This window comes from Cynoglossus semilaevis, chromosome 20, assembly GCF_000523025.1.
Source record: "Cynoglossus semilaevis isolate Cse_v1.0 chromosome 20, Cse_v1.0, whole genome shotgun sequence".
NCBI lineage: Eukaryota > Metazoa > Chordata > Actinopteri > Pleuronectiformes > Cynoglossidae > Cynoglossus > Cynoglossus semilaevis.
In genome coordinates, this window is record NC_024326.1 from 6,231,456 (window position 1) to 6,258,003 (window position 26,548).

At 39.3% G+C, this 26,548-nt stretch overlaps 4 protein-coding genes across 6 annotated transcripts; 2 read left to right on the forward strand and 2 right to left on the reverse strand.

Annotated features, from left to right (window-relative positions):
* The first annotated feature begins 2,783 nt into the window (after nucleotides 1-2,783).
* LOC103396266 (alanine aminotransferase 2) lies at nucleotides 2,784-6,407 on the forward strand. 2 transcript variants are annotated; one of them, XM_025066382.1, is made up of 11 exons: nucleotides 2,784-2,984; nucleotides 3,083-3,172; nucleotides 3,267-3,375; nucleotides 4,029-4,162; nucleotides 4,248-4,491; nucleotides 4,579-4,658; nucleotides 4,809-4,945; nucleotides 5,396-5,570; nucleotides 5,658-5,813; nucleotides 5,892-6,000; nucleotides 6,086-6,407. In XM_025066382.1, the coding sequence occupies exons 1-11, from the start codon at nucleotides 2,883-2,885 to the stop codon at nucleotides 6,097-6,099; spliced, it is 1,350 nt and encodes a 449-aa protein (XP_024922150.1). In that variant the 5' UTR covers nucleotides 2,784-2,882; the 3' UTR covers nucleotides 6,100-6,407. The 2 variants fall into 2 exon arrangements, with proteins under 2 accessions (XP_024922150.1, XP_008332507.1); XM_008334285.3 differs by having other exon boundaries at nucleotides 2,789-2,984; nucleotides 5,888-6,000.
* Nucleotides 6,242-12,477, reverse strand: dhx30 (DEAH (Asp-Glu-Ala-His) box helicase 30). Its single transcript, XM_008334284.3, has 19 exons — nucleotides 12,291-12,477; nucleotides 11,796-11,929; nucleotides 11,602-11,712; nucleotides 11,244-11,510; nucleotides 10,937-11,086; nucleotides 10,706-10,858; nucleotides 10,131-10,598; nucleotides 9,587-9,961; nucleotides 9,422-9,500; nucleotides 9,214-9,318; nucleotides 8,954-9,129; nucleotides 8,663-8,869; nucleotides 8,493-8,574; nucleotides 8,193-8,386; nucleotides 7,923-8,079; nucleotides 7,374-7,531; nucleotides 7,160-7,260; nucleotides 6,939-7,078; nucleotides 6,242-6,771 (listed from the first exon to the last, which is right to left on the reverse strand). The coding sequence occupies exons 1-19, from the start codon at nucleotides 12,457-12,459 to the stop codon at nucleotides 6,512-6,514; spliced, it is 3,486 nt and encodes a 1,161-aa protein (XP_008332506.2). The 5' UTR covers nucleotides 12,460-12,477; the 3' UTR covers nucleotides 6,242-6,511.
* A 550-nt stretch (nucleotides 12,478-13,027) lies between these two features.
* Nucleotides 13,028-14,681, forward strand: LOC103396268 (chymotrypsin-like elastase family member 3B). Its single transcript, XM_008334286.3, has 8 exons — nucleotides 13,028-13,175; nucleotides 13,255-13,343; nucleotides 13,439-13,521; nucleotides 13,667-13,792; nucleotides 13,950-14,086; nucleotides 14,170-14,312; nucleotides 14,396-14,548; nucleotides 14,627-14,681. Exons 1-8 carry the CDS (start codon nucleotides 13,136-13,138, stop codon nucleotides 14,642-14,644), a joined length of 789 nt encoding a protein of 262 aa, XP_008332508.1. The 5' UTR covers nucleotides 13,028-13,135; the 3' UTR covers nucleotides 14,645-14,681.
* Nucleotides 14,682-14,832: 151 nt separating this feature from the next.
* Nucleotides 14,833-19,052, reverse strand: wrnip1 (WRN helicase interacting protein 1). Of its 2 annotated transcripts, XM_008334287.3 has the most exons (7): nucleotides 18,383-19,051; nucleotides 17,426-17,620; nucleotides 16,913-17,151; nucleotides 16,605-16,828; nucleotides 15,880-16,035; nucleotides 15,567-15,646; nucleotides 14,833-15,473 (listed from the first exon to the last, which is right to left on the reverse strand). In XM_008334287.3, the coding sequence occupies exons 1-7, from the start codon at nucleotides 19,016-19,018 to the stop codon at nucleotides 15,192-15,194; spliced, it is 1,812 nt and encodes a 603-aa protein (XP_008332509.1). In that variant the 5' UTR covers nucleotides 19,019-19,051; the 3' UTR covers nucleotides 14,833-15,191. The 2 variants fall into 2 exon arrangements, with proteins under 2 accessions (XP_008332509.1, XP_008332510.1); XM_008334288.3 differs by lacking the exon at nucleotides 15,880-16,035 and having other exon boundaries at nucleotides 18,383-19,052.
* Nucleotides 19,053-26,548: the final 7,496 nt, after the last annotated feature.

Consider the following 26,548-nt stretch of genomic DNA (forward strand, 5'->3'; position numbering starts at 1 on the left):
AAACATCCTCCACTACAACAGACAAACTGCAACACAGATATGGTGCTGTAATTACAGAAGCACTACCTGGAGGATGCATCTGTCAAACTTTCTCTTCGACATTTCTCACCTAATCTCACCGTCGGCGTAGTTCTTCTCAGACAGCTGGATCGTCAGCACTGCTTTCTGTCGAGCCAGTGCAGATGCATGCTGGGAGGCAGCTTGAGTGTCGCCTGCTTCGACCGCCCTGGCGAGCTCCAAACAAAGCTCTTCTAAATTAATAAATAAATAAAATCAATCAATCAATGATGCAGCAATGAAAAGTGACATTTTTGACAAAATGTCAAAGTTAAACACAGCAACTCTCACCTGTGAGTGGAAGTGAGGCCGAACTCCACTGCTCCATCGTAGCTACTGCTGTGTTGTTCTGTTTGCACTCAGACTCATACATGTTAATATTCGCAACTGTTAGAGAACAGATGTGACAAGACAACAATATCAACTCAGGTCAGCGCTGTTTCCAAGCAAAAATCTTCTGTATCACTATGCTAGTAGTTAGTTTTATGGAACCTTATTTTATTTTTTTAACACCCAAAAGGCCTGAAGGAGCAGAACCATGGCTGCTGTCAGAATGTTCTGAACAATCAAACTGTATAACCAGCACTGCTTTATGTCAAAACCAAAAACCTTCTGAAATCTTCTGACAGATGTGCAATACCCTAAGACCTTAAGGTTCAGAGCTTCTCGTCTTATATTATACTATCTTATTAATTAACCCCTAGGTGACCCTCACACTGAGTCCTTGCCCATTAGTCATCGCTCCACTCCTGTCTCTTTATTTCAGCTTCCTCCTCTGTTGCATCATCTTGAAAATGTTTTCTGTTGTAACTATTCAGTGTAGATTTCTTTTATCAGGCTTCAGCAAACAACAGATTCATTTCTCAGAGTACAAAAATGCTCAAAGCACACTGACCCCTATGTGCCTCTCTAAGTGATGACATCACTACTGTGGCCCACTCCTCAGCTTCTCGGTCACAGCGAAAGTTGAAGCGGATGCAGTCGTGCGGTGGAGCTGCCAGGCGCATTTCATGACAACGAGGAGACTTGACCTCATAATGAACAGAGCGCAGGTCAAACTCTGCAATGAACTACAACAGATAACAAAAGGGTTATCACTAATCAGGATCGTTGGGAGTGCACTGCAAAATAAAATCAAATAAAATGAATGGCAGAGAATCTACAATTGTGTTTCCAGACAGTTGTAAATGGCTGTGTTGATATATGTTCATTTATGATTACTGATTATGTGAAACTTAATGAATGAGAAATAAAAAATCCCTGTCTAATAAACAGCAGACAGCAGTCTATTTAGCATAACTGGTTCCATTCAAATCCTATATTAACTTGATTTCCTACTGTAACACAGCAGTATTTGTATTTGTTGTTGTTGTTTTTGGCAGCATTAAAAATATACAAGTAAAATATCAATTGGATTGTATTAAAAAAACCTGTTGGTTAATTACCGTAGAAAACCGTAAATAATTCGAGGAATCTAAATTTTAACATATTTGACATTGCTTCTAAGATAATAGCCTACGTCACTAGAACTACAATATGTTTTTTAATGAAATACGGCCATTGCTTTTAATTAAGAAAGCGCTCATCAGTCCTGATGTGCAAATACCCCCAATCAAAATTAAACCCGGATCTGAATATGTAGACACATGGCCTTTATGATTTAATATACAAACTTGAATACAACATCGTCAGAACATACAAGTCGACCTATAGCTATAGCTATACACACAGGTGCAGAGTGCAGTAAACTCTCACCACACTGCGGTTTCCGCTTGTATCTCGCAGCGCAAGCCTGAACTCTCCGGCCCGGCTTGGGTCCATGCTGAGCTGGAGACGAAGAGTTTCGCTGCCCGCTCCGGGGAGACATAAGGGCCGGATCCCTGAATGGCACACTGAAACACGGACTGACATCAGAACTGTAGTGCAGCACGCTGTGGGAGCTGGGCCACCGCACACAACCTGCTGTGATGAGACAGATACCGGGGCTGTTGACGCCCAGCCACCCGAGCTGAGAGCCATGTCACGGGCGCCACAGTCGGGATCGAAGGATCTAGCGCCTGTCGGTGAGTGTAAACGCTGTCCGCTCCTGTTGTGTGGTTTAGGAGGTCCAACGATGTTTATTAAAGGCGTGCTTTGTTACCGACAGGCTTTGGGTTACTATTCGCTTGGCAAATTCTTCCATATCTACCTGAACTCACACAGAGAAGCGAAAATAAAACACAACAGGAAGTGCCGGAGTACGTCCCTTATTTATGTCCGTAGAGAAATTGTGCTGTGATATAAAGAGCTCAGTTTATGTTGCTCAGTTGCTCAGTATATTGTCGTCAGCCCAGTTGTGCAAAAATATTTCATATGTCATCTTTTACAGAGACAAAAAGGCGCATGGTGTGTGAATAACCTGTATTTGTCTGTTTGTCTCCGATACAAACATATGAAAAACGTCTTTCTCTTTACCTGAATTATTCAAAAATAAAAATAGAGATATTTCTTAATAGTGCGGAATCTCCCCACCATGTGATTGCAAACGATTCCTGCACAGTTTGATTCATGTTTCAGTTGAAACTGAGTTTTAGTCAGAACAAAATGCACACTGTGTATGCAAATGTGTGTGTGTGTGTATTTGTGTTAGTGAGAGAGGGAGGGAGAAGGGGATGATTAAAAATCAAAATTTAACAAAAGCTTGTTAATAGAGCACCTATCACCCATGCACATTGTAAACCAAATAAGTCACTACCTGGGAAATAGTTCATCAGGTACAGTCCTGCTGGACACAGCCAAGGTCATAACAGCTGATTTGTTGGGTCTGCAGAAATAGAGAGGAAAAAATGTCTGTGTTGCAAAATACACCATATGGACGGAGCTTAAAGCACTTAGAATATGCAGCACTAGGAGGACGAGCATACCAGATCAGGAAGGAACTCAAACAGGTACAAAGGTTTTTTTTAAAGAAAGTTGAACCTAAATGGTATGGATAACAGAAACAGTCATTTTATGTGTCATCATATGAGAAATTAATTTGCTGCAGGGCCTGGAAAAGCCTTTTAAAACCGTCATAGATGTATCTTCTGGTAACCTGCACAGCGCAGGCATAAAGCCTTTGACTTTTGTCAGACAGGTGATCTTTGACCCTTAATAAATGAGATTTAAGATACAAAATTACTAAAGTTTTTTTTTTTTGCTAAATGTTTGCGGTGTGATGTGTTTTAAAGGTTTTTGCAGCATGTCTTTATCCTCAGCTGATCAAGAGCAACAAGCTGCCTGCAGATGTTAAGCAGAGAGCCCAGGCACTGCTTGAGGAATGTGCTGGAGGCAGCGTGGGTAGGGATTTTATATCTTATTTATATTGTTTAAATTATATATATTTTTCTTAGATTGATTATAATGACATCGGAGGTGTTGATTAAAATGAAAACTATATCAATAAAGGGAAAACAATACATGATACTAGACAATGTTTTAGGACAACTTTTTTTAAAACATGTTACACAATTTAACAGAAGTGTATGAATGGCTAAATAGTAGGGTGCCTATAAACAGGAATACAGCATTGTTTTCTGAATTTATAATCATACAATATAATGAAATATAATTTAAGGCACAAAAAATGAATACCATCTTGACAACTGATTATTATTATTATTGTTGTTGTTGTTACTGTTAGTGATGATATTTATTTTGACAGTATCTCTGTGTTAGTATGTTAAAAATATTTATTTATGAGATATACTTATAACAAAAATATTGATATTTAAAACATGATTTAATGTTATTTGCATAAGCATATAAAAGTACAGCCCTGGAGGTGCCATGTTCATCTAACTTAGTTTATTTTATAATGCTTCACAATACTATAATGCACATGCTACATGCACATAACATTACTGGCATGGGCCTAGGTGGAAGATAATATACATAATTAAATAATAATAAGCTGATCTGACCTGTGTTGTTGTTGTTTGTTTTCTTTTCAGGTTCGTACACTCCTACAAGAGGTATACCAGAAGTTATTCACAGAATCTCCCAGTTTATAACATGGCGAGACAAGGGCGCAGCATCCAATCCAGAGAACATATACCTGACGCCAGGCTCACAGTGGGCTCTGGAGGTAACGGCTGAAATATGAACGCTCAATCTCTTTGTTCTTCAAACCAATCCTATGTTTATCCACTGTCTCTCTCTGCCTTCACTAGAACATCTTGAAGATCCTTGTTAACAGACTTGCATCACCTGGAACAGGGATTCTAACTCCAGTTCCATGCTACAGCACTTCTATTTTATCCATGAATCTACTGGGGGCCATTCTGGTGCCTTATTATCTGGATGAGGAAAATGGCTGGGAGCTTCATGTCCAGGAGCTTCACCGAGCTTTGGCATCTGCTAAAGGAGTGTGTAACCCCCGGGCTGTGTACATCATCAACCCCGGAAATCCAGTAGGTGGGTGATAAAAACTGGGTTGTTTTTTTAATGCATATATAATAATACACATGGTTACCTATGGCTATGTTTTTAATCAACTTACAGGTCAGGTTCAAAGCAAGAAATCAATGCAAGAGGTGATCCAGTTTGTTTATGAGAAGAGGCTCATCCTGCTAGCTGATGAGGTAAGAATAAAGTCTTTAAAAAAAATTCCTCAAAAAAAAAAAATTCTTTAAATTCTTAATTCTTCAGGATTGCGCACATGAGACAAAGCAGCACGAGGCATCCGACTCTTGACTTACTCTTATTAATTACATCTCTTTTCCCTCCCGTAGGTTTACCAGGATTCCATTTATACGGGAAACAGTACGTTTTACTCCTACAGAAAAGTCCTGTCAGAGATGGGACCTCCTTTTTCAGACACAGTGGAACTGGCCTCTTTTCACTCAGTGTCCAAAGGTTTCATAGGAGAGTAAGTTCCTGCATCAGTTGATTTACTACTATGTAGTACGAGATTTTCACCAATGATTACAACAATGTTCAACACACAGAACCTACTCTACTGTCATTCATTATCATATTGCAAATTATAATGTATGGAAATGTAGTATAGTATTTTGTGTCTATTTTCACCCGTGTCCTCCTTTAGTAACCATATTTTTCATAGCGGTGAGTAACCACAGTAGAATAGATTATAGCTACAACAGCAGTCAAAGCCAGTACCTGATTAGCATTAGCAATGCTACAGTGCAACATTTGGAATTCCTCCCAAGCGTTTCAGCATTTTCTCACTATCAGCATGTACAGACAGTTATTAAACATACAGTAGTGTGGTGAGTGACACATACGTTGACACAAGACCTTCCGCAGGAGATAATGCCAATCTCAAAAGTCCTAGACTTTTTTTTCTAAATTCCTTCAGGTGTGGTCTACGTTGTGGATATGTGGAGCTGGTAAATCTGGACCCGTCCCTTAAAGACTACATTTACAAATTGTTTTCAAAAGACAGCTGTGCCCCTGTACTGGGTCAGATTGCCATGGATTTAATGACCAACCCTCCACAACCTGGAGATCCCTCATACTCTCTTTATGAAGCAGTGAGTACAGAGACGCACTCTCCAGTTTACAGCAGTAGCCTTATTAGCCTACGCACACTGACGTACATGTTCACTGCTCGTTTGCAGGAGATCCGAGCAATTAGAGATACGGTGACTGATAATGTCAAGAGAGCCTCTGCGGTTTTCAACAGTTTGCCTTGTGTTTCCCATCATCCAGTCAATGGAGGAGCATTTCTATTTCCCAAAATTGACCTCCCAACCAAAGCTGTTCAGAAAGCAAAGGTTGTAAAACTCAACAAACACCAGCAGGCATACATTGTACAGCAGCGTTAATGTGACATCTGTTGTTGTTCAAGGAAGAAAACTTGGAGCCAGACACATTCTACTGTTACCGACTACTGGAAGAGACTGGCGTGTACGCCTGTCCCGGTTCAGAGTACGGACAGGCAGCAGGAAGCCACCACATCAGGTGAAAAACAACAGCCTAACTAAATTATTTTTTACTTTTTTTAAAAAAAGTAATGACTTAGATTATTATTATTCTATCATTTCAGGGTTTGTACCTTGATATCTCGGGATGTCATGGAGGAACTACTGACCCGCCTGTCAAGCTTTCACAGACGTTTCATGAAGAATCTTTCTTAAACACCGTGATGTAACAAAATAGCTAAGCTAAACATTAGCAACACTGATTCAGAGAAAAGTACAAATTTATTACCAATAAATATTAACTTTAATGGTAATTAAAATGACCTGATCAGTCATCTGTCCTGTCTTGACATGTTAAGTAAGAGTAAAATCTTCTTTCTGCCTTACAGGAATTAAATAATCAACAAACAATATTTTAAATCCAAAATAAAACTGGATCTTGTTCAACTCAGTTCATTACTGACACAAAGACAACATCTGAAATGTTAACCCTGGTCAAAGTGCCTTGTAAGACCAACCGTTCTGGAAACTTAATGACTGAGTTCCAGTGTTCAGTCTACCTCGGTGTCACTGTCATTGTACTGAGCGAGTGGGTTTGAGTCTGTATTGTTGAGCAGTTCAACGAGTAAGGAGATGAGCTGTCCATCTTGACTTGAGTGTGCGATGGTGTTGTCTGGATTGCTGAGGTTTCGATGCAGCATGGCCTGAATGGATGTACGGAGTTCCCAGAGCAGTTCCCACGAGTCGGTCGACAGCTCACAATGCACCAGAGAGCGGCCGGGAAATGTCACTTCAACTCTGTCTTGACAAACTGAAGCATGAGAAAATAATTACATTTTGGATTTGTAAGCTCTTAGAACAGACTTAACTTTAATGACTTACATAATAAAGGCATGTGAGATTGCAACATGTTTGTACTGTTCAGCCAAAATCTCAACAGCAGGGGGCAGTAGGTATTGCACTATTGCAATCATTTACCTGTCTCTCTGATGTCACTATCTGTGAGCAGCAACAGGGCGAGAGGGTGAACCACAGAAGAATCTCTGACAAAAACAGTGTCATTTGACTTGACTGCACTAAAAAAGGTCAGCCAGCGACTCGGAAAGCTGGATTTCCCTCTGTAAAAAGAAATAGAATCAACATTTGTATACACATACAGGAGGGTATTATTACATATACAGGGTTTCACCAGCTCACACCTGTTGACTGACGTCTGGTGAAGCAGCACTGGTCCATTGACTGTGCGGAAATTTACAGTGTTGGGCCGGAAACGTCCGTTTTTCACCAACCCTTTCTTTACCTTAAGGACAACAGAATGTAAATATCCATCCATGAGTGATGTAAAAATAGAAATAAGAGAAGGTCATCACTAAGTACCTACTGCAATAATGTGTAAAGCCATGTTCCACATACCTTAATGAGGTTTGGATAAAGTCCAGCCAACAGCACGGCTTTGAGAAGCTCATCCTCGTTGCTGTGTTGATTGAAGACAGAAACCTGTTGCATGCAGTCGTTGCTGTGACGCACCAGCTCAGCCTCTTTCAGGTTGTCGCTAAACTGATTAATCAGACCTGTGGCATCAAGAGAGAAAAACCAACAGTGTGAGAGGCAGCTGTGGCACTACTGTTTCTGTTACTATTTGAAGTACTGAAAACATTAGAATATCCTAATATACTTTACTGTATGGGCTGGATCCTGTCCATGAGCCAGGGTTGGAATAGGTCAGATACATAATGACCAAGTTTTGACTAACTATTTGACTAACTATGTTAATTTATTAGCAAAACTAACATTTTATTCCAGTGTAATAATACACAATAATACACTGCCTTAAAAATAAAATACTGCTTTAGATTTAGCTTTTTATTGACACCTAATGCATAGGTCTCATAGAAGTAATCGAACAAAGTAAGAAGACTGAAGCTAGTCTGTTTTCATCAGAAGCTAGGTCTTCAAACTAACCGTTGATGAAGCGAAGGCTGTTCCTGGACAAAGTAAAGTCTTCCAGATAGTTGTCTCTGTGTTCTCTGGAGTCCTGTTGTACTTTCCTCCAGCCTAAAACTGCTCTGCTGAAGGCCAAATAATCACTGTAGCTGGAACCATTTAAAGCATTTTTGGCCTTGGCGAGACAAAGAAAAGACCATTGAGGGACAACCAGTCAGGTCAACATATAACATGTGACAATGTTGCAGATAAAACGATGCAAAAACATCAACAGGTTTTAATACTCACTTGTTTCACGCGTGATCTGTTCACCAGGCTGTTGTAGAAGGGGTCTCTGGTTAGACAGGCCACTATGGACAACATGGGTAGAACACACCTGAAGAGGGCGCTAAGCACCAGTATTTTGCCCAGCCGAGGGTCACATGCAATGCAGGAAACACGCTCCCCTAAAGGCGTTAGGGTTTCTGTCTTGTCAAGAACACCTGCCAAATTTAAACAAACAAAATGATTTCAATTTTATCAAGCGATGTAATGATGATGGAATGGTGAAAACATTTTTTTTTAAATTACTAAATGCTGGTCTCTCACCAATGTCTTGTAGATTTCGGACAGCATCCTGTATAGCTGTAAGTTCTGGACTCTCCAATACTTGGGATAGAAAATCTTCAGCCTCAACAAATAAACACCAAAACAAGCAGTTTTAAATGTTAGAATTCAACAACATATGTTGCATGAAAGATTTTTTTGCTGGTCATTACCTTGCAGTCAGGACTGTGGATTTTGGCCTGCATTACTAAACTCTCCAGTGGGGTGCGGAGGATCTCAGGAATTGAAAACTGAGGCATGGACTCCAACTGCTTCCTTGGAAACAGATGATAAGACTGTCCTGCCTGACATCGTCCTGCTCTCCCTTTTCTCTGAGTGACGTTGGCGCGAGATATCCAAACTGTGTCCAGACAGGAGACCTAGAAAAGACAGAAATTCAATATGAATGTTATTCACAGAACTTCATCAAACAACAATGTGATTTAAGGTCGCTGACAATTAACCTTTGTCCGCGGGTCATAACTATGTTCTTTGTGAGTTCCTGCATCAACCACATGGACAACGTCATCTATGGTGATGGAGGTCTCAGCAATATTAGTGGAGAGCACAATCTTTCTTTGGCCCACTTGAGGGCGCTGGAATACAGTCTGCTGGTCAGCCACTGATAAACTGGAATGCACTAAAAAGAAACAGAAGAAAATATTTCGGTTAATTTTGATGACTGAAAATACATTGTCAAAGAATATTTTTTCAGTGCTTTTACATGGCAGGATCATCTGTGAGCCTCTCAAAAACTGAGGTTTCTCTTTAAGTTTTTCTTCAACTGTTCGGATTTCCTGCCATCCAGGAAGGAAACACAGGATAGCACCTGGAGGACAGGGAAAAGGAAAAAAAATAGTGTTAAGATGTAAAATGAAAACCATTACCTTAAAACAAGTTATTTCAATAAAGAAAAAAAAAGTGTTAGTCACCAGGCTGCCCTTGTTGATCAACGTACGCGATGACGTCTGCAACCAAATCTAGATCAGGTCTAACCTCATCTACGCCTCCCTGAAGAATAAAATATCAATTGACTCGTCACAACATCATATTAAAATATTGAACCAAAAAAGTTTTTGAAAAAACAAAACAAAAACCTTATTATTCTCCTCCATCTTTGGCTGTGGACGTCCCATCTCTCTCAGCACATCTTCCAGGTACTTGTCTTTAACAGAATACATAAACCCAGGAACTTTAACGATTGGACAGCCTCCGAAGTACTTAGCCAGCCTCTCGTTTTCTCCAGTAGCGCTCATGAGCACCACTCGAAGGTGGGGATTCTCCTTAAGGCTGGAGCGCAGTAAAGCCAGCAGCAGGTCAGTGTTGATGTCTCTCTCATGGACCTCGTCCACCACAACGTGGCTGATTCCTAGCAGGGATGGATTGGACTGTAGTTTCTTCAGGAGAACTCCGACAGTGAGGAAGAGTAAAGCTCCACCACTGTGTTCTGGGGGCCGGCTCTCTAGTCTCACCTATGCTCCGAGAAGAGACATTTCTTTAGTTAAAATAAAAACAATAACGGAAATAAAGAAAATGCAAAAGTTCTTGGTTTCCTTACAGCTAATAGCTTACTATCCCTCTCAGAGATGGTGCTATGAAAGCACTCAATGGGACTGAATGAACCATTAAAGCCATTTTTACCTGATATCCCACACAGTTTTTCAGAGTTGGGCCCATCTCATGAGCAACACGATGAGCCACAGACACGGCACTGATCCTACGTGGCTGGGTCACCAGGATGTTGCATTCGGCTCCTTGTCCCCTTCTAACAGAGTCCTCCAGCAGAAATCGGGGAATCCGAGTAGTTTTGCCGCATCCCGTTTCTCCAGCGATTACTACCACCCTAGACGACTGTATAATGGAGACTACTCGCTGACGGTGGCCATCGACTGGAAGCTCCAAACTGATCTGGGGATTGGCCCTCTCCCATTCCTCTTGCAGGTAAACGTTGAGCTGTTCAGCATCCTTTTTTGATAAAGGTCTATATGGTCGGCCAGTGATGGCGTCTGTCAAAGCGTCCTCCTCATCCTCAAGTTCCTGGTTCAGTGCCCTCTGTGCTTTTTCTTCTTCTTCCTCCCAGAGCTTCTTTACTTCTGTTGCCACTGGATACTGTTTGAAAGATTTGGTTTAGATTTCAAATAAAACACATTTTTTTAATACCTGAATAAGCACTTCAGCTCAAGCTTTTAACATTAACATCAAGTACTTCTTCTCACCTTTGCGAGATACTGCTTTATTTGACTCTCCAAGTTTTTGGGTATTTCTAGAGGAATGGGCCGTTTCTCCCTCTCTCCAGCCTCCCTCACTTTCTCCTTGTGGTACTCAGCGTGTGTCAAAGGATTATTGTTTTTATCAAGGAGTTGCAGCTCCTATAGCAGATGATACATTTTAGTTATGTTTAATCAGGTCTAAAGTGTGTGAAACTAGAGGTCAATTTTCCATCTCACCTTCAGTTTCATGCAAGCAAGAGCTGCGGCTCGCTTCTCTGCCACTCGTCTGCTTGATGCTTCAGCTGTGAAGATCATTTCCTCAGGCCAGCAAAGAGTCAGATCACACCTCTTCACCCTGTTTCCTGATGTCCTAATACTTAGTAGCTCCTGTAACGACAAGTACATTTAAGCCCAAAGCTGTTTCTTGTATGTAACCCAGCTATTACTCCTCAAGAGATAAGACACATATTAAAACGAGCATAAAAACATCCAAAGCCAAATGTGTTATTTTATATGTATTCAAATTTAAATAATAGCTAATAACCCTGGTTTTGGAAGAGGATGTGGCCAGCTGGATGACTCTATCTAACAAGGATTTGGGATGTGGAAAGAGGGCGACAGCCTCAGCAACATGCGAGTCCACTTCAGAGGTTAGGAGCTGCTGTGTCTGAACATCAGCTCTGGCCCCAGCCACGTGATTTGTCCAAGAACCGTCCTCGTGCTCATCATAAAAAGTTGATCGTAGTCTTCCTCTACCCTGGTCAGCTCTTCTCCTGACAACCTGATTGTTTGAACTAATCAAACCCATTTCCTGTGCACAAAAAGGGAATGCTAGTCAGAGAGGAAGTTAATCAATACAGCAATTAAAATATTGAGATATTCCATCCAGAGCAAAACCTTACTCTGAGCTTGAGGCATGCAGCAGCTGCAGCAAATTGCTCTGCTTTGAGCTTCTTTGTGTCATATCCCACCTCTTCAATCTCACAGGGCCAAAACAGTTTAACAGTAGCTTTCTACAAAAACAACACAAACATACCAGTGAAACATTTTGTATATTTTTTAAACACTTCTAAAGCACTGTAAGTTTTGTTCATACCTTAACGCCATTATGCTCACAGTTGGTGTACTGGATGAACTGGGAAATATCATTTTTTCCCAGTGCCTGAGACAAGGTCTTATGCAGCAAATGTTTGGGTTCTGGAAACTCTTTCAGAAGATCTCGGTTGTAGTCTAAACAGGAAAAAAACAACTCAGATGTGCTACAACTGCGGAGACGTTGTTAAGTTAGTTAAGTTAAATAACATTTTATACACAACCATAGGGAAAGGTTGTTGATTTTGGTTTGCATCAGAACAGTGAATTTACTGATCAATGTTCTCGTTTTTATTTTTACCATCAGCAGTCCTGGTTATAAAAAAACGTCTCTTCGGTGATGTTTAAAATATAAATTTGCTGTGATTCACTTTATAATTAAATACTTCAGCTTTCTGTCTTTTTAAATCATTTCAGGATGGATGTCCTTGAGGATGTACATTACTGGGATGCATGTCATCTTTTAGCATGTTAGCTTACAGAGCTAACCTTTACTCACACTTTTTATTCTTCAAATACGATTCCTCCGGCTCAACCCTCCCGAATTTCGTTGAATACCATCGCATTTCTCTACTTAAATTGTTAACGTGTTTTCCTCTAAAATAAACCGATTTGAGGACTTTCGTGAGCCCTCTGAGACTCATGAGTGATACACCGGGCGCCGCCATATTTAATTTTAAGATCTCTTCTTCTGTTGAACGGAAGTGGAGAGCAAACAATTTTCACAGCGACACATGTGGCGAAAAGGAAAATATACTGTTAATTGAATTTAAATAAAAACATATAAAAACATTAGATGGGTATAAAAGACAGCTGGTGACTAGTCTAACCATTATTTTTTCAATTTATTAATTAATCAATTCGTTTTTTAAAATTTGTATTTTATGTAAAAAATATAAATATTTAAATTGAAAAATGTAAATTTAGCAGTGGTACTGTTAATAGTGCACATTTTAAAAATATTTCACATATATTTACATAATGAACACGGTGGAGAATTAAATAGTTAGTGAAAACAAACTTAAACCCTTTAATGTTCATTCTTTATTTTAAAGGTCCTGGTAGATGAGCTGTAGTAGTCAAAAACAAAGCTTCACTGGGCAATTCTATAATATTTATATAATTAATAAATATATTTAAAGAATCTCTAGAGTCTTTGTTTCGAGTTCCCTTATGTACTGTGCATTTGCTGCTTGAAGGATTATTTTTGAATAATAACACCTTCTTTTTTTTTTTTAGTTGCAGCAAAACTGACACCTGGTGTGTGCGTGCAACCTTCCCAGGCCTTGTTTGGACTATTGCCGATAAATAGCAGTGTAGTTTCCATCTGATTTGGACTTGGAAATGGAACTGGTATTTGCTCTACTGCTAGCAGTCACAACTGGTGGGTTCATGTTAGACACAGAGTATATATATATATATATAATCATTTTGATATGTTTGCGTGTCATACTGCATCATAGTGTCTGGGTGTGGCGTTCCCACCTACTATCCCAGCCTCAGACGTGTTGTTAATGGAGAGGAAGCTCGTCCCTACAGTTGGCCATGGCAGGTGAGTCCAGTGAACATAATTGTGTTTAATAATGTTTTTTTGACATCAATCTTTTCATTAAATGATCAGGGACTTCAATTTCTATTGACCTGTAGGCCTCTCTGGAGTCTTTTTTCCCTACTTGTGGTGCAACACTAATTGCTCCCAACTGGCTCCTCACTGCTGCACACTGCCTGACGTGAGGACATTTTTTTGTCATATAGAAAGTTTAAAGTCTGCAACTGTATGTGGTTTTCTTAAAAATGTTCCACATTGTTTGAGGGTTATGTTGTGATAACCTTTTTGAAACTACATTTCACATTTCTTTCTTTCTGAAATTCCAGATTCCACACATACAGGGTGGTTCTGGCTGAACATGACATGAACAAGGAAGAGGGACCTGAACAGTCCATCAGGGTGAAAGAAATGTTCATTCACCACAAATGGAACAGAAACTGTGTGTCATGTGGGTACGTGTCAATAGTGATCTAAATTCCTAGATTTACTTGAGTTATTGGAGTTGTCAATAATTACTTATGTTTTGTAAAAAAAAAAGAAGCAAACAACCTTTATAAAGGAGACACAATATTTCAAATGTCTTGAATCTTTTTTGATTTTGTTACATAGGAATGACATTGCACTGGTTCAACTGGAAAAAAATGCCATTATCAATGATAAGGTCCAGACTGCTTGTCTGCCCCGACATGGTTCTGTTCTTGCCCACAACCAGCCCTGTTATGTGACAGGCTGGGGACGTCTCTACAGTAAGACATGCAGCAAGTCAAGTCTTTTAACTGCAGCATTTGCTGGGTCAAACCAACAAAAACATATCTAATATTTCTTTCAGCTGGAGGCCCACAGGTAACCAAACTGCAGCAGGCCCTACTTCCTGTGGTGGAGCACAGTATCTGCGAACAAAATGACTGGTGGGGCAGCTCAGCCAAGACAACGATGGTGTGTGCAGGAGGAGACAGCAAGTCAGCGTGCCATGTAAGGATAGACCTGGAAGCAATATGCTAAAGAAAATACCCAAAATATAATGATCTAATGCTGTAAAGGTCATCATTTTCTAGGGCGACTCAGGCGGTCCTCTGAACTGTAAAGGCAGAGATGGAAAATGGTACATTGAAGGAGTAACTAGTTTTGTGGATGGACGTGGGTGTAATACCCCCCAAAAGCCCACAGTCTTTACCCGTGTTGCCTCTTTCATCCCCTGGATCAACGAGGTGAGGAGAAAACCAAAAACTGAAGAGAATGCAGCATCTTTGACCTGCACAAATGTTAAATGTATCCACTCTCTGCAGGTCATGGCCAAACACTGAAGGTATTACTGAACAATAAAGTATGTATAAAATGATAGAACTACATTTCATTTCATTTCATTGAACACACACATTATACACATTTAGAAAATGTAATTTTTTTACAGACCCGTGTTATTTGATTAAGTCTTTTGACTTGAACTGTAACTTAGTCTTTGCCCCAGTTTTGTCAGTGAACTGTTTAATTTATTTTATTTAAATTTTAAAGTATCAAAATCTTTGAAAAAAGACCTTGTCCTAAACAGGACATTGTACAAACAGGACTAGTATAAACTTTTTTAATGAAGAAATTATTTATCCTGTGTTTAGAGCAAACCGTCCACTTTTTAATGCATTGGCAATACATGCTAAACAGAAAGTTACTGTAAATTGTCGTAATCCAGAACAATCTTTTTAAACTTTTAATTGTGACAGAATATAAACAACTGCAATATTATTGCCCTGTTGTGAATTTGTATTTTGGTCTATGATAAAGAAAATGAACCACAACTGTTTATTTTCAAAGAAGGGTAAAATATTGTGAATTGTAAAGCATGTCATTGGACACTTAAGACTCTGGAGGTGACCATGTAAAGAAGTCCACATCCCGCAGCTCCTCGGGTAAGTACTCCTGCTCCACAGGGCCACTGAAAGCTGGATTATATTTGTAACCTTTAGCATAACCCAACTGCTTCATCAACTGTGTGGGGGCGTTGCGGAGGTGCAGCGGAACAGAGGGCAGGGGTCCTTTGTGGTTCCTTAAACAGGCTTTAACATTATTATAGGCCTTGTAGATTTCCACGGACTTTGGCGCTTGAGCCATGTACACCACACACTGAGCCAGGATCACCTGGTGAACAGCAGATGTGTAGATGACTTAGAAAGATCATGGCATTTCAATACTGCTTTATAGCAACATGAGTTGGCCAACGTGGGTCATTACCTCACATTCAGGCATCCCAATGAAGTGACAGGCTTGGAAGGCAGACACAGCCTGAGGAAGAGCAGCTGGATCAGATAAGCCTGAGGAAGACAAAAGGCATTCTGCATAAATTACAAAACAAAAAAACAAATAAACTATCATTTAAAATGATAACTAACCCTCAATTCACTGTTATAGCAGCAAGAATGGTCAGAAATTCTAAGTAACAAAACTGCAGCAATTGGTTTTCTCAGTTCATTTTGGTTCATCATACTGGATAAATGAAGGAAATGAATTTAAAAAATGTATGATAGAGCCATTACACACACTGTACCTATATCCTCACTGGCAAAACGGACCAGTCTGCGAGCCACATAGAGTGGATCCTCCCCGCCCTCCAGCATACGGCCCAGCCAGTACAGAGAAGCGTTCACATGTGAGCCTCTCATTGACTTATGCAATGCTGAGATACAGTTATAATGCTCCTCACCTTTGGGGAACGCAGACACATGGATGAAAAAAAACCCAAATCAAAACAGAATCTTTATCAGGTGTCAGTGCAGAACACATTTTTCTAAAACAAACATTCCACATAGATGACCTTATTCCACAATGATGGAGTTAGTAAAGAAAAAAAAGAGTTTGTTATGTGAAACTGTAGTGAAAGCCCATTAGTCAAGCTTAAGGGTTTTTTTCATCGCCCTTTGGACCGGGGAACAGCAAATCTTAATCTCTTGGGACAGCTGTGTTATGTAACTGGACAGTCCGTGTGTGCACATGCATACGGAAACGCACACACGTGCACATCCATGGCTACAATTAGCTACAAACACTGTTATAATTCTAAGCTATATAACTTTTTATTTATCATTTAATGCGTGTCATAAAAAAGATCTCTGTTAGTGTCAAACATGACTTTAATTAAAAATAATCCTTACTTGTGTTTATATATGTTGAATAGAAAACATATAGAACTTTGTTGGTTTCTATTTATTTACCATCTGGATTACTGTACAGAATGACTGTGACAAACTGAAACAATGTCTGTATCGGGCTTACCGGCTTTGTCATAGAGAATGTGAGACCTCTGGAGACCTTCCTTGACATGATCCTCCTTAACGACTATTTTCTGGAGAGATCCGTGCTGTGATGGCATTCTGGATCGACACAAGTTCACTTGAGCCTGGACGGCAAGCTGCAAACTATTCAGGCCTGCTCGTGCATCACCGTCACAGAGGTAGGCTATGGTGTCCAAGGCCTTCTGCTCAATGTAAACATTTGTCCTGAAACAAGGCCATTTTACAATTTTACAATCAAGATACATTTACAGGTAAAATCAAGGGTTCAGCACATCAGTGACTGCTTACTTTTGTTCATCTGTTTGGTCTAGATTTTTGGAATTTTCCTGATCTCGTTCCAGGACTTTGATCCCTAGTGTAGTCAAGGCTCTGTCCAGGATGGCACCCATCGAATCCACAGAGAGCTTGTGCAGTACCAGCACCCTGCATCTGCTCAACAGGGCAGCATTCACCTGGAACGATGGATTCTCAGTGGTCGCGCCAATCAGTGTTATTGTCCCGCACTCCACATGGGGGAGGAAGGTGTCCTGCAGACACAATTAAACAACAGATTACATGAAATGTAGACAAACATCATCATAGGGGAGATCAAATTTAAAGATTAAAATCTAAATATATTCTATTCATCAGAATATGTTCTGACCAATCTGGGTATTTACATCTTTTATCTATTTTAATGTTGCTATTTTTTTTAAACTGTGTAAACAATGTGGAAGTCTGTGATTTTATGTCGACAATGGACAAACAGTAGACCTAAATATAAATGTACAATGTTATTAGTGTACTGTCAGAGTACTTCACCTGCTGGGATTTGTTGAAGCGGTGAATTTCATCAATGAACAGGATGGTCCTCCTCTTACACAGTCGGAGTTCATTCTGAGCCTGTTTGATCACCTCACGGACTTCGTTTGTCGATGTGCTGGTCGCGGACAGCTTGACAAATCGGGCAGTGCCATTCTTTTTACTGGTGCTGGCAATGATGTTAGCAAGGGTGGTCTGAAACACATGATGCATTGAAAAAAAAACAAACAAAAAAAACAATTATAACTGAAAATTAAAATTAAAAAAGAAAACATATGCTCATTTAGCTTCGACATGCATTTGCCTTTAGAAGAATAAGGATAACTTCAATCATTTGCTTTGAAAACCCTATTATTCTTGTTTCGTGTAAATCCAATGGACCAACAACACTGTTAAATTAATTCCTACACTTGAAAGCTGCCAGATAACTGAGAGATGTAGTTATAGAGTAAGTATGAAGATGGCATGTTGATGAAGTCCAAGAATGGTGAGCTGCTCTGTAACAATCCCTGCTGGCAGCCTCTCATATTTAAGAATTCTATTTTGGGTTCTGAGCATCAGCCTGTCAGCAGAAGGCTGTTTTATTAATGTATAAACTAGCACATCATCATATGATAATAAAAAAAAGCCATAAATGCTGGTTAAATAGTTCAGTATGAAATATCTTGAGTACTGCAGAGCAATTTTATTATTTTAAAATAAAATAATATTCAGAATTATTATTAATGATAGCACGAAGGGTGCTATTTGCAGTACCTGTGTTCTGTTTTCTTTACCCTGTCTGTACCCTGTGTCTACTTTCACTCAATTTCTGTCCAGTGGTACCTTTAAGAAAAATATGAAACGTCAGGGAAATCTTCACTGATGGGAAATATAATTTTCTATCGTTATTTGCTAACTGGGCTACTATTACTACAACCAAAGCATACACAATAGCTATCTGTGCTGCTGTCTCACCTTACCACATCCTGGAGGGCCCCACAAGATAAGTGAAGGTATATCCTGTGTGTCCAGAAGTGAGCGGATAAGCGTTTGCTCTCCTATGACCTTACTTTGACCAAAGTATTCGTCCAGCGAGTTTGGCCGCAGCATCTCGGCCAAAGGTTTGTCCAAAGTCAGCAGTGATCGCAGCGATAAACCAGGCCTCTGTCCAACAGATACAGCTGTTGGATTCTTCACGGTCTCTTCTCCAGAAGGTCCAGGTTCGGCCGCTTCATCCAGCTGGTCTACACCGCGTTTAATCCCCTTACTGACCTTAGTGGCTGTGGCTGCTGCTGCTGCTTGCTTGTTGGAAAGTGAACCATTATTTAGTGGTGATTTGTTTTTATTATTGTTAAATAGCGAAAACATCGTAGGGCCAGTGGTATTGTTGACACATGGGCTGCGCGGAGCCTCTGCATCACCGTTTCGTCTGAACCTCTGTTTCTTCTCCGGGGGTCCGCTGTCAACAGAAGGGGACTGATCGCTGTCCACCGCCCCGACTATAAGTAGACACTCGTCCAGGTGTCCGTTTATTTCAGCCGGTCCAAAGTTTTTAAAACAGACGGGACACTGCACGCACTCCACTGCTGTGAGAGTCATGGGGTCCGCCATGATTATTTCCCGCGAAACCTTACACGTGAACAAATCACGTGACCATAACAAGTTCCACAGCCGTTTTTTTTCACATTACACCGAATTCTTTTTTTAAATGCTATATGTTGATATTATAGTTACCCAAACACAAATACATTCATAAATACATTTAAAATGAACAATTTATTTTATAAAGATTGACGCACCTCCCGTGGTGCGTTTACGTATCGAGAAGACCGTCCGACACAACAGCTTTCATCGCATATTTATTTATTTTCCTTTTTTTTTACATGAAAAGCAAAGATAAATCTAATCAGAAAATATACATTAGTGTTTATAGTATGTATACGTACATACGTTTTTTATCTTACCAGAAACTTAAAATTATACTCTGTATCCAGTATCTGGCTTGAGGGCCAACGGTGGCACTTATGGCTTTTTATAAAATGTTTCTGCTCTACAATGTAATAGAAGGTTGAATATATTCTTGTAAATGTTAATTACTAGTATTGTTGGATGAGAAACATGTTTTATTATAAAAGTTAAAACTCTCTAACATTATTATAATATTCAGCATTTTTGAGTAAATTTAGAGGATGGTAATGTCGATAACATTTAAAAATGTGTATAATATTTTCAAGTGGTGCCTGCTGCTTTTCGTTTACCATATTTTATTGTCATTCACCAGGCTGTATTCTCTCAAGCTCTGTGATGCAGCCAAAAGAAACACATTACCTGACGTCACCCGGACTGGAAAGACTGAGAAGAACTCAGACAGAGGGGGGCCTGGGGCCAAGTGTAAAAGTAAAAGGGAGAATGACAAAGTTGAAGTAACCTCGTTGGTTTGCCAACAGAGGAAACACGACCAAGTTGGCTTTATTCCCCCACTTGAGAAGGTGAAAACGATGAACTGCTTCTGGGAAATGAATCAGAAGAATTCATACAGTAAAATAATTACAACGAAGATACTTTGCATAAAATATCGAAGCGTTATCACATGTCTGACTGTCTACAAGATCACCAGCAGAGGGTATTAACTCTTCTTCAACTAGTGTGGCAAATGTTGCAACATTTGATGTAAATAGTGACGTTATATTTGGTTTGAAATACGAAAAGACCGCAGTGGTGAGCTCATACATAAGAAGAAAATCCTCATTTGGATTTTTATTTATTTTAAATAGTAAATCAATGTGTGTTTTAACCTTACACACTATGTGTAATGTTGTAAGGCACATGTAGTACCACTGGGCTCACCTTAAAAACTCCATAAAAGCCTTTCCATATGTACTTTTTAGTCATTGACAGTAAAATGTAACATGACAAAGTAGTTTGTGTAAAACATAACTTTGTCTGGCATTCAATTAGCTTCACGTTGTACTTGACGCATTAGCAGTCCACAGAAAAGCACATTGAAATATTGCATGTAATTGAAGAGCAGCACGGGGGCAGCCAACTGAATAATTTGAGCCCAGGGAACTCATTACAGTGTTTGGCAGTGCCAGTCGTGAATTTAGAGTAACAGACTGGTTAGATTCCCACTTGTTGCACATAGCTGTGACAGTCTACATGATGTAACATCAACCTTGTGGCCGTATGGATTCAAAAGTAATGGTTACATAATATGTAGAAAGTACAGCTGTGAAAATAAGCCCATGGGACTCCCAATTACTTTTATTTTAATTAATTGCAAAAAATAAAACATACTAATGAAGATTTTTTTTGCTTATAAACTTGATTTAGTGATCGAAGTTAATTAAGTTTGTATGTACAATAAAAGCTGATATGCGGTTGTCAGTGCTGAGACCGCAGGGTGTAAGCACCATGATAGCTGTTGTGACATTTGCAGCAGTAACTCAATAGTGCAGGCTATTTATTTACACTGCATCCAAGTGTATGTGTTGACACAGGAGACTTTTACCCCCCTCCCTCACAATTCTCTCAGTTTTCAATGTCATTGGAGATTAACTGTAGACTCGGGAGACCTTGGTTCAAACAGTACATTAACGTAGAGTATTATAAGAAAAAAAAATAATGTAGGAAAATAATCTCAATCTTAGGTGACGATAAGTGCTAAGACATGTGAGAGAAGGTATGTCTTTCTGACACCCTATGCTGGCACCTGTCCCTCCTTTGTCATAAGAGCAATTTGCTTGTCCAAGCAGTGCTAGCAGCAGGAGAGAGGAGGCTATGTCAATCTGCACCGGCTGCAGACGATAGAGTAGCATTCATGCTGGGGCAGTCCTCGTATCCAGGGAAGGAGCTGTCATCTCCTTAAACCGTTTATTCGAGACTCTTCGCCCTTTCTTATGAAAGGTCCTTTGTAGTTAAAGATAGAGAAGTGAAGAAGGATGAGGTGTAAAGTAAAAGCCATGGAGAAATTTGTCACTGGCGTGGACATGTGGCTCACCAGCGGCCTGTGTTTGGTTGCCTCCTATGTCTGGAAGTTGCTGCGTGATTTTCTTTCCTCTAAGGGGAGACGCACAGCATCTGATTCACCTGCCTTTCAGGTAAATACCCATGAATTATAAGAGGAAGCATTTATTATTGTCTTAAAAAACATACAATGACATTACAGGTACAGTGGTGTAGTGTACTGGTAGTTGCTGTAGCTGTTGATGTAACAATTTTCCAATTTTAATTGTGTCTGGACAAAAAAATATCAAAAGCTGTTTTGTTTTTTTCAGATTGTAATTTAAATATGGATTTTTTAAAAAAATGCATGAAAATTATTAATTCTGTGTGATATAAACGTGATGGTCTTTCGTGACGAATGAATTCGTTAGAATTTCTGTGCATACTTTAACGAATGATGTATTTTGTTTCTATGATTTGGGTGTCATTTTTTTTTCTGGCTAAATACATTTACTGCAGCGTAAGATAAAATATACCTGGTCACTGCATAGGTTTCCAAGTATTTTCCAAGTAACTGTTTTTCCAACACGCTTGTGTTTTCAATGCTAACATGTTGCTTTTTATGTCCTACATTTTTTTGGTGGTGGGATGTGTTTAACATATTGGTAATAAATCAAAAAGGCCACATATTTCAAATACAGGTCTAATAACTGAAGCACAATAAACACTGACATTGTGTGAGTGACAACCAGCTCCCAAGTCTTATTATTCTTGAATCAGGTTTCCTTTCACTTTTCTCTAATGTTTCTTTTAGTGGCAGAATTAAGTGCATACTTTACACTTCCTTTGCTGTTAATCCCCTGCAGTATATGATGAAGATTCTCACCAAAAGACTTACACACGCATGTGTGGTTTGCTTTTTTATGGTTGACACTTTAAAGAGAAGACGTCAACTTCAAAAAAACAAAACATGATATGAGGTATTTATGAGAAGTGAGTTAAGAAAACCAGCTGTAAAGTGACAGTCAGCTCCAGTTGTAAACCTTAACTAGGGTACACTGGTAACTCAATAGTTCTCCTTTTCCGCCATCTAGTGGATATTTTAGAAAGAACTGTACTGACAAAGCGATCTGGAATTGTACAAAAAAATTGGTTAATGCCAATTATTTTCCTAAATCTTCTTATTGATTTTTTTCGGCACATTAGACGCCACACGGTGGAATAGTGGTTAGTGATTTTTGCCTACAGCTATGTGCTCACTGATTCGAGCCTCCTTGTGTACATTGGTTCAAAAACATCAATTGTTCATCCTAAATTGAATTGGTGTGGATGTTGAAACCATGTTTGTTTTTTTCAAATGAACTAGACTCCAATCTTTTGTTTTATTCTTGCATCATAAGCTACATCTGGCAAGCAGGGCTTGTGTGAAACATGTTTTCTCCCCTTTTTCTTCCAAACAACAAAGTGCTTCAAAGACTCAGAACTCTTTCAGCTGAAGTAGAAATGTCCATACATCTCTGGCCATGCTGGTTCATGTCACTGGAGACATATTTTTGTAAATAGGTCTGCCACTTTCCGTGCAGGAAATCAAAGAATGCCTACCACAGTGGGGCCACAACCACCGTGGGGCCCATGGGTGTGCCATGTGGTGAATCACAGTATAAATCATGGTTTCAAGAAAGTACCAAGTTTCATTCTGAAATGTTTGATGTGTTCACGCTTCTGTTTACAATTTGAACAGTCATTCGTTTAGTTCAACCTTCTTAAGAAAAAGATGTGATTGTTCGCATTCAGGTGCAAGACTGAACGACAGTCTCCCACGTGGCAGACAGTAATATGCACTACATTACTGAAAAGAATATTTCCTTTTTTGAAGTATTCAATTTCTTTAAAAGAATACTTACAAAGAGGAATCAAATATTACCTCTAAATGTAGTTCACACCATTTTTGATGTTAGATTTTATACCAATATATCATTTACATTTAAGCAGAAAGTTCAGGAAAAATCCATTAATATAACATACATATCAAATACATACACTATACAAATGCAAATCATTTGAATTGTTGCAATAAAATATTTTTTGTTTTTGTTTAAAAAAAGGTCACATTATCAGTTGGTGTTGTAAAACACACCACTTCACTGTGTGCTGTATCTGCAGCACAATGATTATAAGTGCACACATTCTCTCCTTATCTGCTATGCACCGATGGTATGCCTCACACACAGGCTGGAGCCCTCTCACTGTCTCTTGTTTCCATTCCTCTCTTGGCGTTTGTGTTATCCACACTGACATTTACTGTAGAAGAGCCTCAAGTATGTGAGTACACTTTATTTTTTTTTAATTCCATCAGACCGCGTTAAAGACCTAAAAGCTGGACAATCATTTGACTGTAAACAGATTTTCTTTTGATGCTATTTTAGATCTAGATTTAGTTACAGTATTACAAAGGGGTAGATATTCATGTAAATAAAGAAAAAAATGCACATTAGGTTGGATTTAGTACAATCTACTGGCAAAAAAAATCCCTAAAACAATTGTAACTTTGTTTGCTTTTGTTCACCACTTGTTTTGGAAAAAGTTATTTTAATGTTACTGAAAATATCCTTAGACTCTTGTCGTTTATGTGGACCAGCTCCCACTCTGTGTAATGAGCAACGCTGATGAATGACGAATGAGCCACAGCTGTTTATAAGACTACTTTGTCTCTTAAATAATAAAAGAGCAGAGAAATATAAATAAAAATCGTACTGACTTTTAACACACAGTAATTGTCACAACTATCACATAACTGTTAAAAATGGACAGTGTCGAAATCATGGCAAAGACCAGTTGAACAAAAACTTGCGAAAATGATTATTAATTCCGTGCAAACTTCAAAGACAAGAATTCTTCAAAAATAAGAAATATAAAATAAGGAGTTCCTAGATGGAAACACTATTTGCAGAAGTGCTTGGACTTTAACTGTCAGACTGTAAATCTAATGGAATTGTTGTTATTATTTTATTTTCTATTTTTTTCCCTAATTTTTCCTAAAACGTTTTGACTCACCCTACATTCCATCCTGTAAATTCTAAAAGAAAACCTCGCTATTAAAATTTTAATTGCTAACAGTTTGTCCTATGACTTTTTGACTTATAATCTTATATGATAACCTTATATAAAGGGTCACTTTCATGTTAAATAACAACAGAAGGGCATTTAAAAAATCATCCTGTAAATTCACAGATTTAATTTTCATACTTAAAAGGCATCACATTTATTTGATAGTCATTTGAAAATGTACATATTACTTTCTAGATTAATCAAAAAAATTGTAAATAGTATCAGACATTCAACTGCTAATGTGACGGAAAATCTGTTAAAAGATGATTTCAAAAGGTTTGCACTTAGTTTCTGACCAGGAACCAAAAGAAATCAATGCACGTGCAGCGTCCCCAACATATAATTGTAAAGACAGCGTTGTGTTCGATTGTGCACGCTCATTTCAGCATCTGAATCACGAACATAATCGAATACATTTATAGAACCCTGCGAAAACAAACAGCCTGAATGTCTGCTGAAGTGCCACGGCCAAATGTGCGTACATGCCAGCAGAAAAGCTGAGATGACAGGGGAAGAACAGAAGAGATGTCTCAGACATTTGCACGCGGATTCAAGTTTCATGGCCGCCTCACACATTCAAGCCCGCAAGTTTCCAAGAGAAAGTATACCCAGAGCTGGCAGGCGGTGTTGTTGTGTGAGCGGAGCCAAGAGAGGTGACTGGACAGTAGCCACACCACACTGAGCCACGGCTTCCAGGACATTGTGTTCTCTGTCAATGAGGTGCTGCTCAATTGTGAACAATTCACCTTCTCCCAAGACGTCAAGCGAATTAGCCTATGAGTGAGAGCCACGCAGGTTCGACAATTAAAATGAACCCCCACATGTATACACACTTAAAATAAACATTCATTCAAAGCGGCCGGTCATCTAATCTGGTCTATTTTTAGCAGTAGCAGACAGTAAGGCTGAACATTAAGATATTTGAAAACATGGAGAGTCAAAAATATCCAGGCCTGTGAATCTGGTTGTTGTTAGTAACGGCATATTTTACTTATCTGGTTTAGTGTCTGTCGAAACGAATGACTTACATGTTCTTCTTACAGAGATCTAAGGCCATAATAGCTAATGAGAAACAGTATCTGGTAAAATGATTCAACCAAAAAATATGGTAGATTTAGAGTCGTGTTAAATTTGTCTGCACCGTAAGAAGACTTAGCCGACATGTTAAATTGTTGATGGGTTGTTGCTGACGTATTAGCTGTTGTGCAGAACTGCTTATAGCTCATGTGGTTATGAAGAACACCTGAACATAACATTTGTGGCTGTGTAACCTGCTTGCTAACTGCTAAATTAGCAAGTAGTGACTTTCTCTAAAGCCCATAGTGTACAAAGCAATAATTTGTGATTGATTTGTACACTATGTGGTTGGACTTCTCATACTTCTCAGTTAAGCTGTACAGTATGTGCTGTGAGATTTTTTGTTACTTCCTGCTGCCGTAGTCTTTCAAGTATGTGTCTTTTACTAATTCAAGTCAAAATGAAGGATTTCTTTTGAATATAACTTTTATGAGTAAAGAAACACTACACGTTTCTTGCAAAACACTTCCTCTGCCACACAAATTGACACAACACACTGCAAATGCCCTACGCCGTCTATCATCTGTTGGTATCCAGAGACAGGTGTCTTCCTTCCAGTCTCTCTGACTGGTTGACGTTGAGACGCACTCCCATCTGTTTCTGCCCCGTCAGTCACTTGTTCTTTATACTGTAACCGTTTTACGTGTGTGAGTCCATTAGTAAAATAAAAATACAAAGGAATGCAATGAGTCAGTTTGTTCCTCACCCTTCACTGATGTAGGAAAGTTAGCCAAAGCTTTGCACTCTGCAGATTGTTTTTTTTTTTTAATACAACAGAGAGTTATGTGGAAGTTATGTGGAAGCGGCTACGACGACCTGCCGTGAAATATGAGCTGAAAAGTAAACTCTTCCCGTCTCTGCTTGTCTCTGCTTTATCTGCCAAGTTCACAACCACATCCTTCCTTGGTCACTGTAACTGTGAGCCCAGACTTTGTCCTCAGCCTCTGGGGTGAGGCGAGTTTTGCTGGGGTTACTGTGGCACACTGTGCATTCTGAACCGTTATTGTCGAA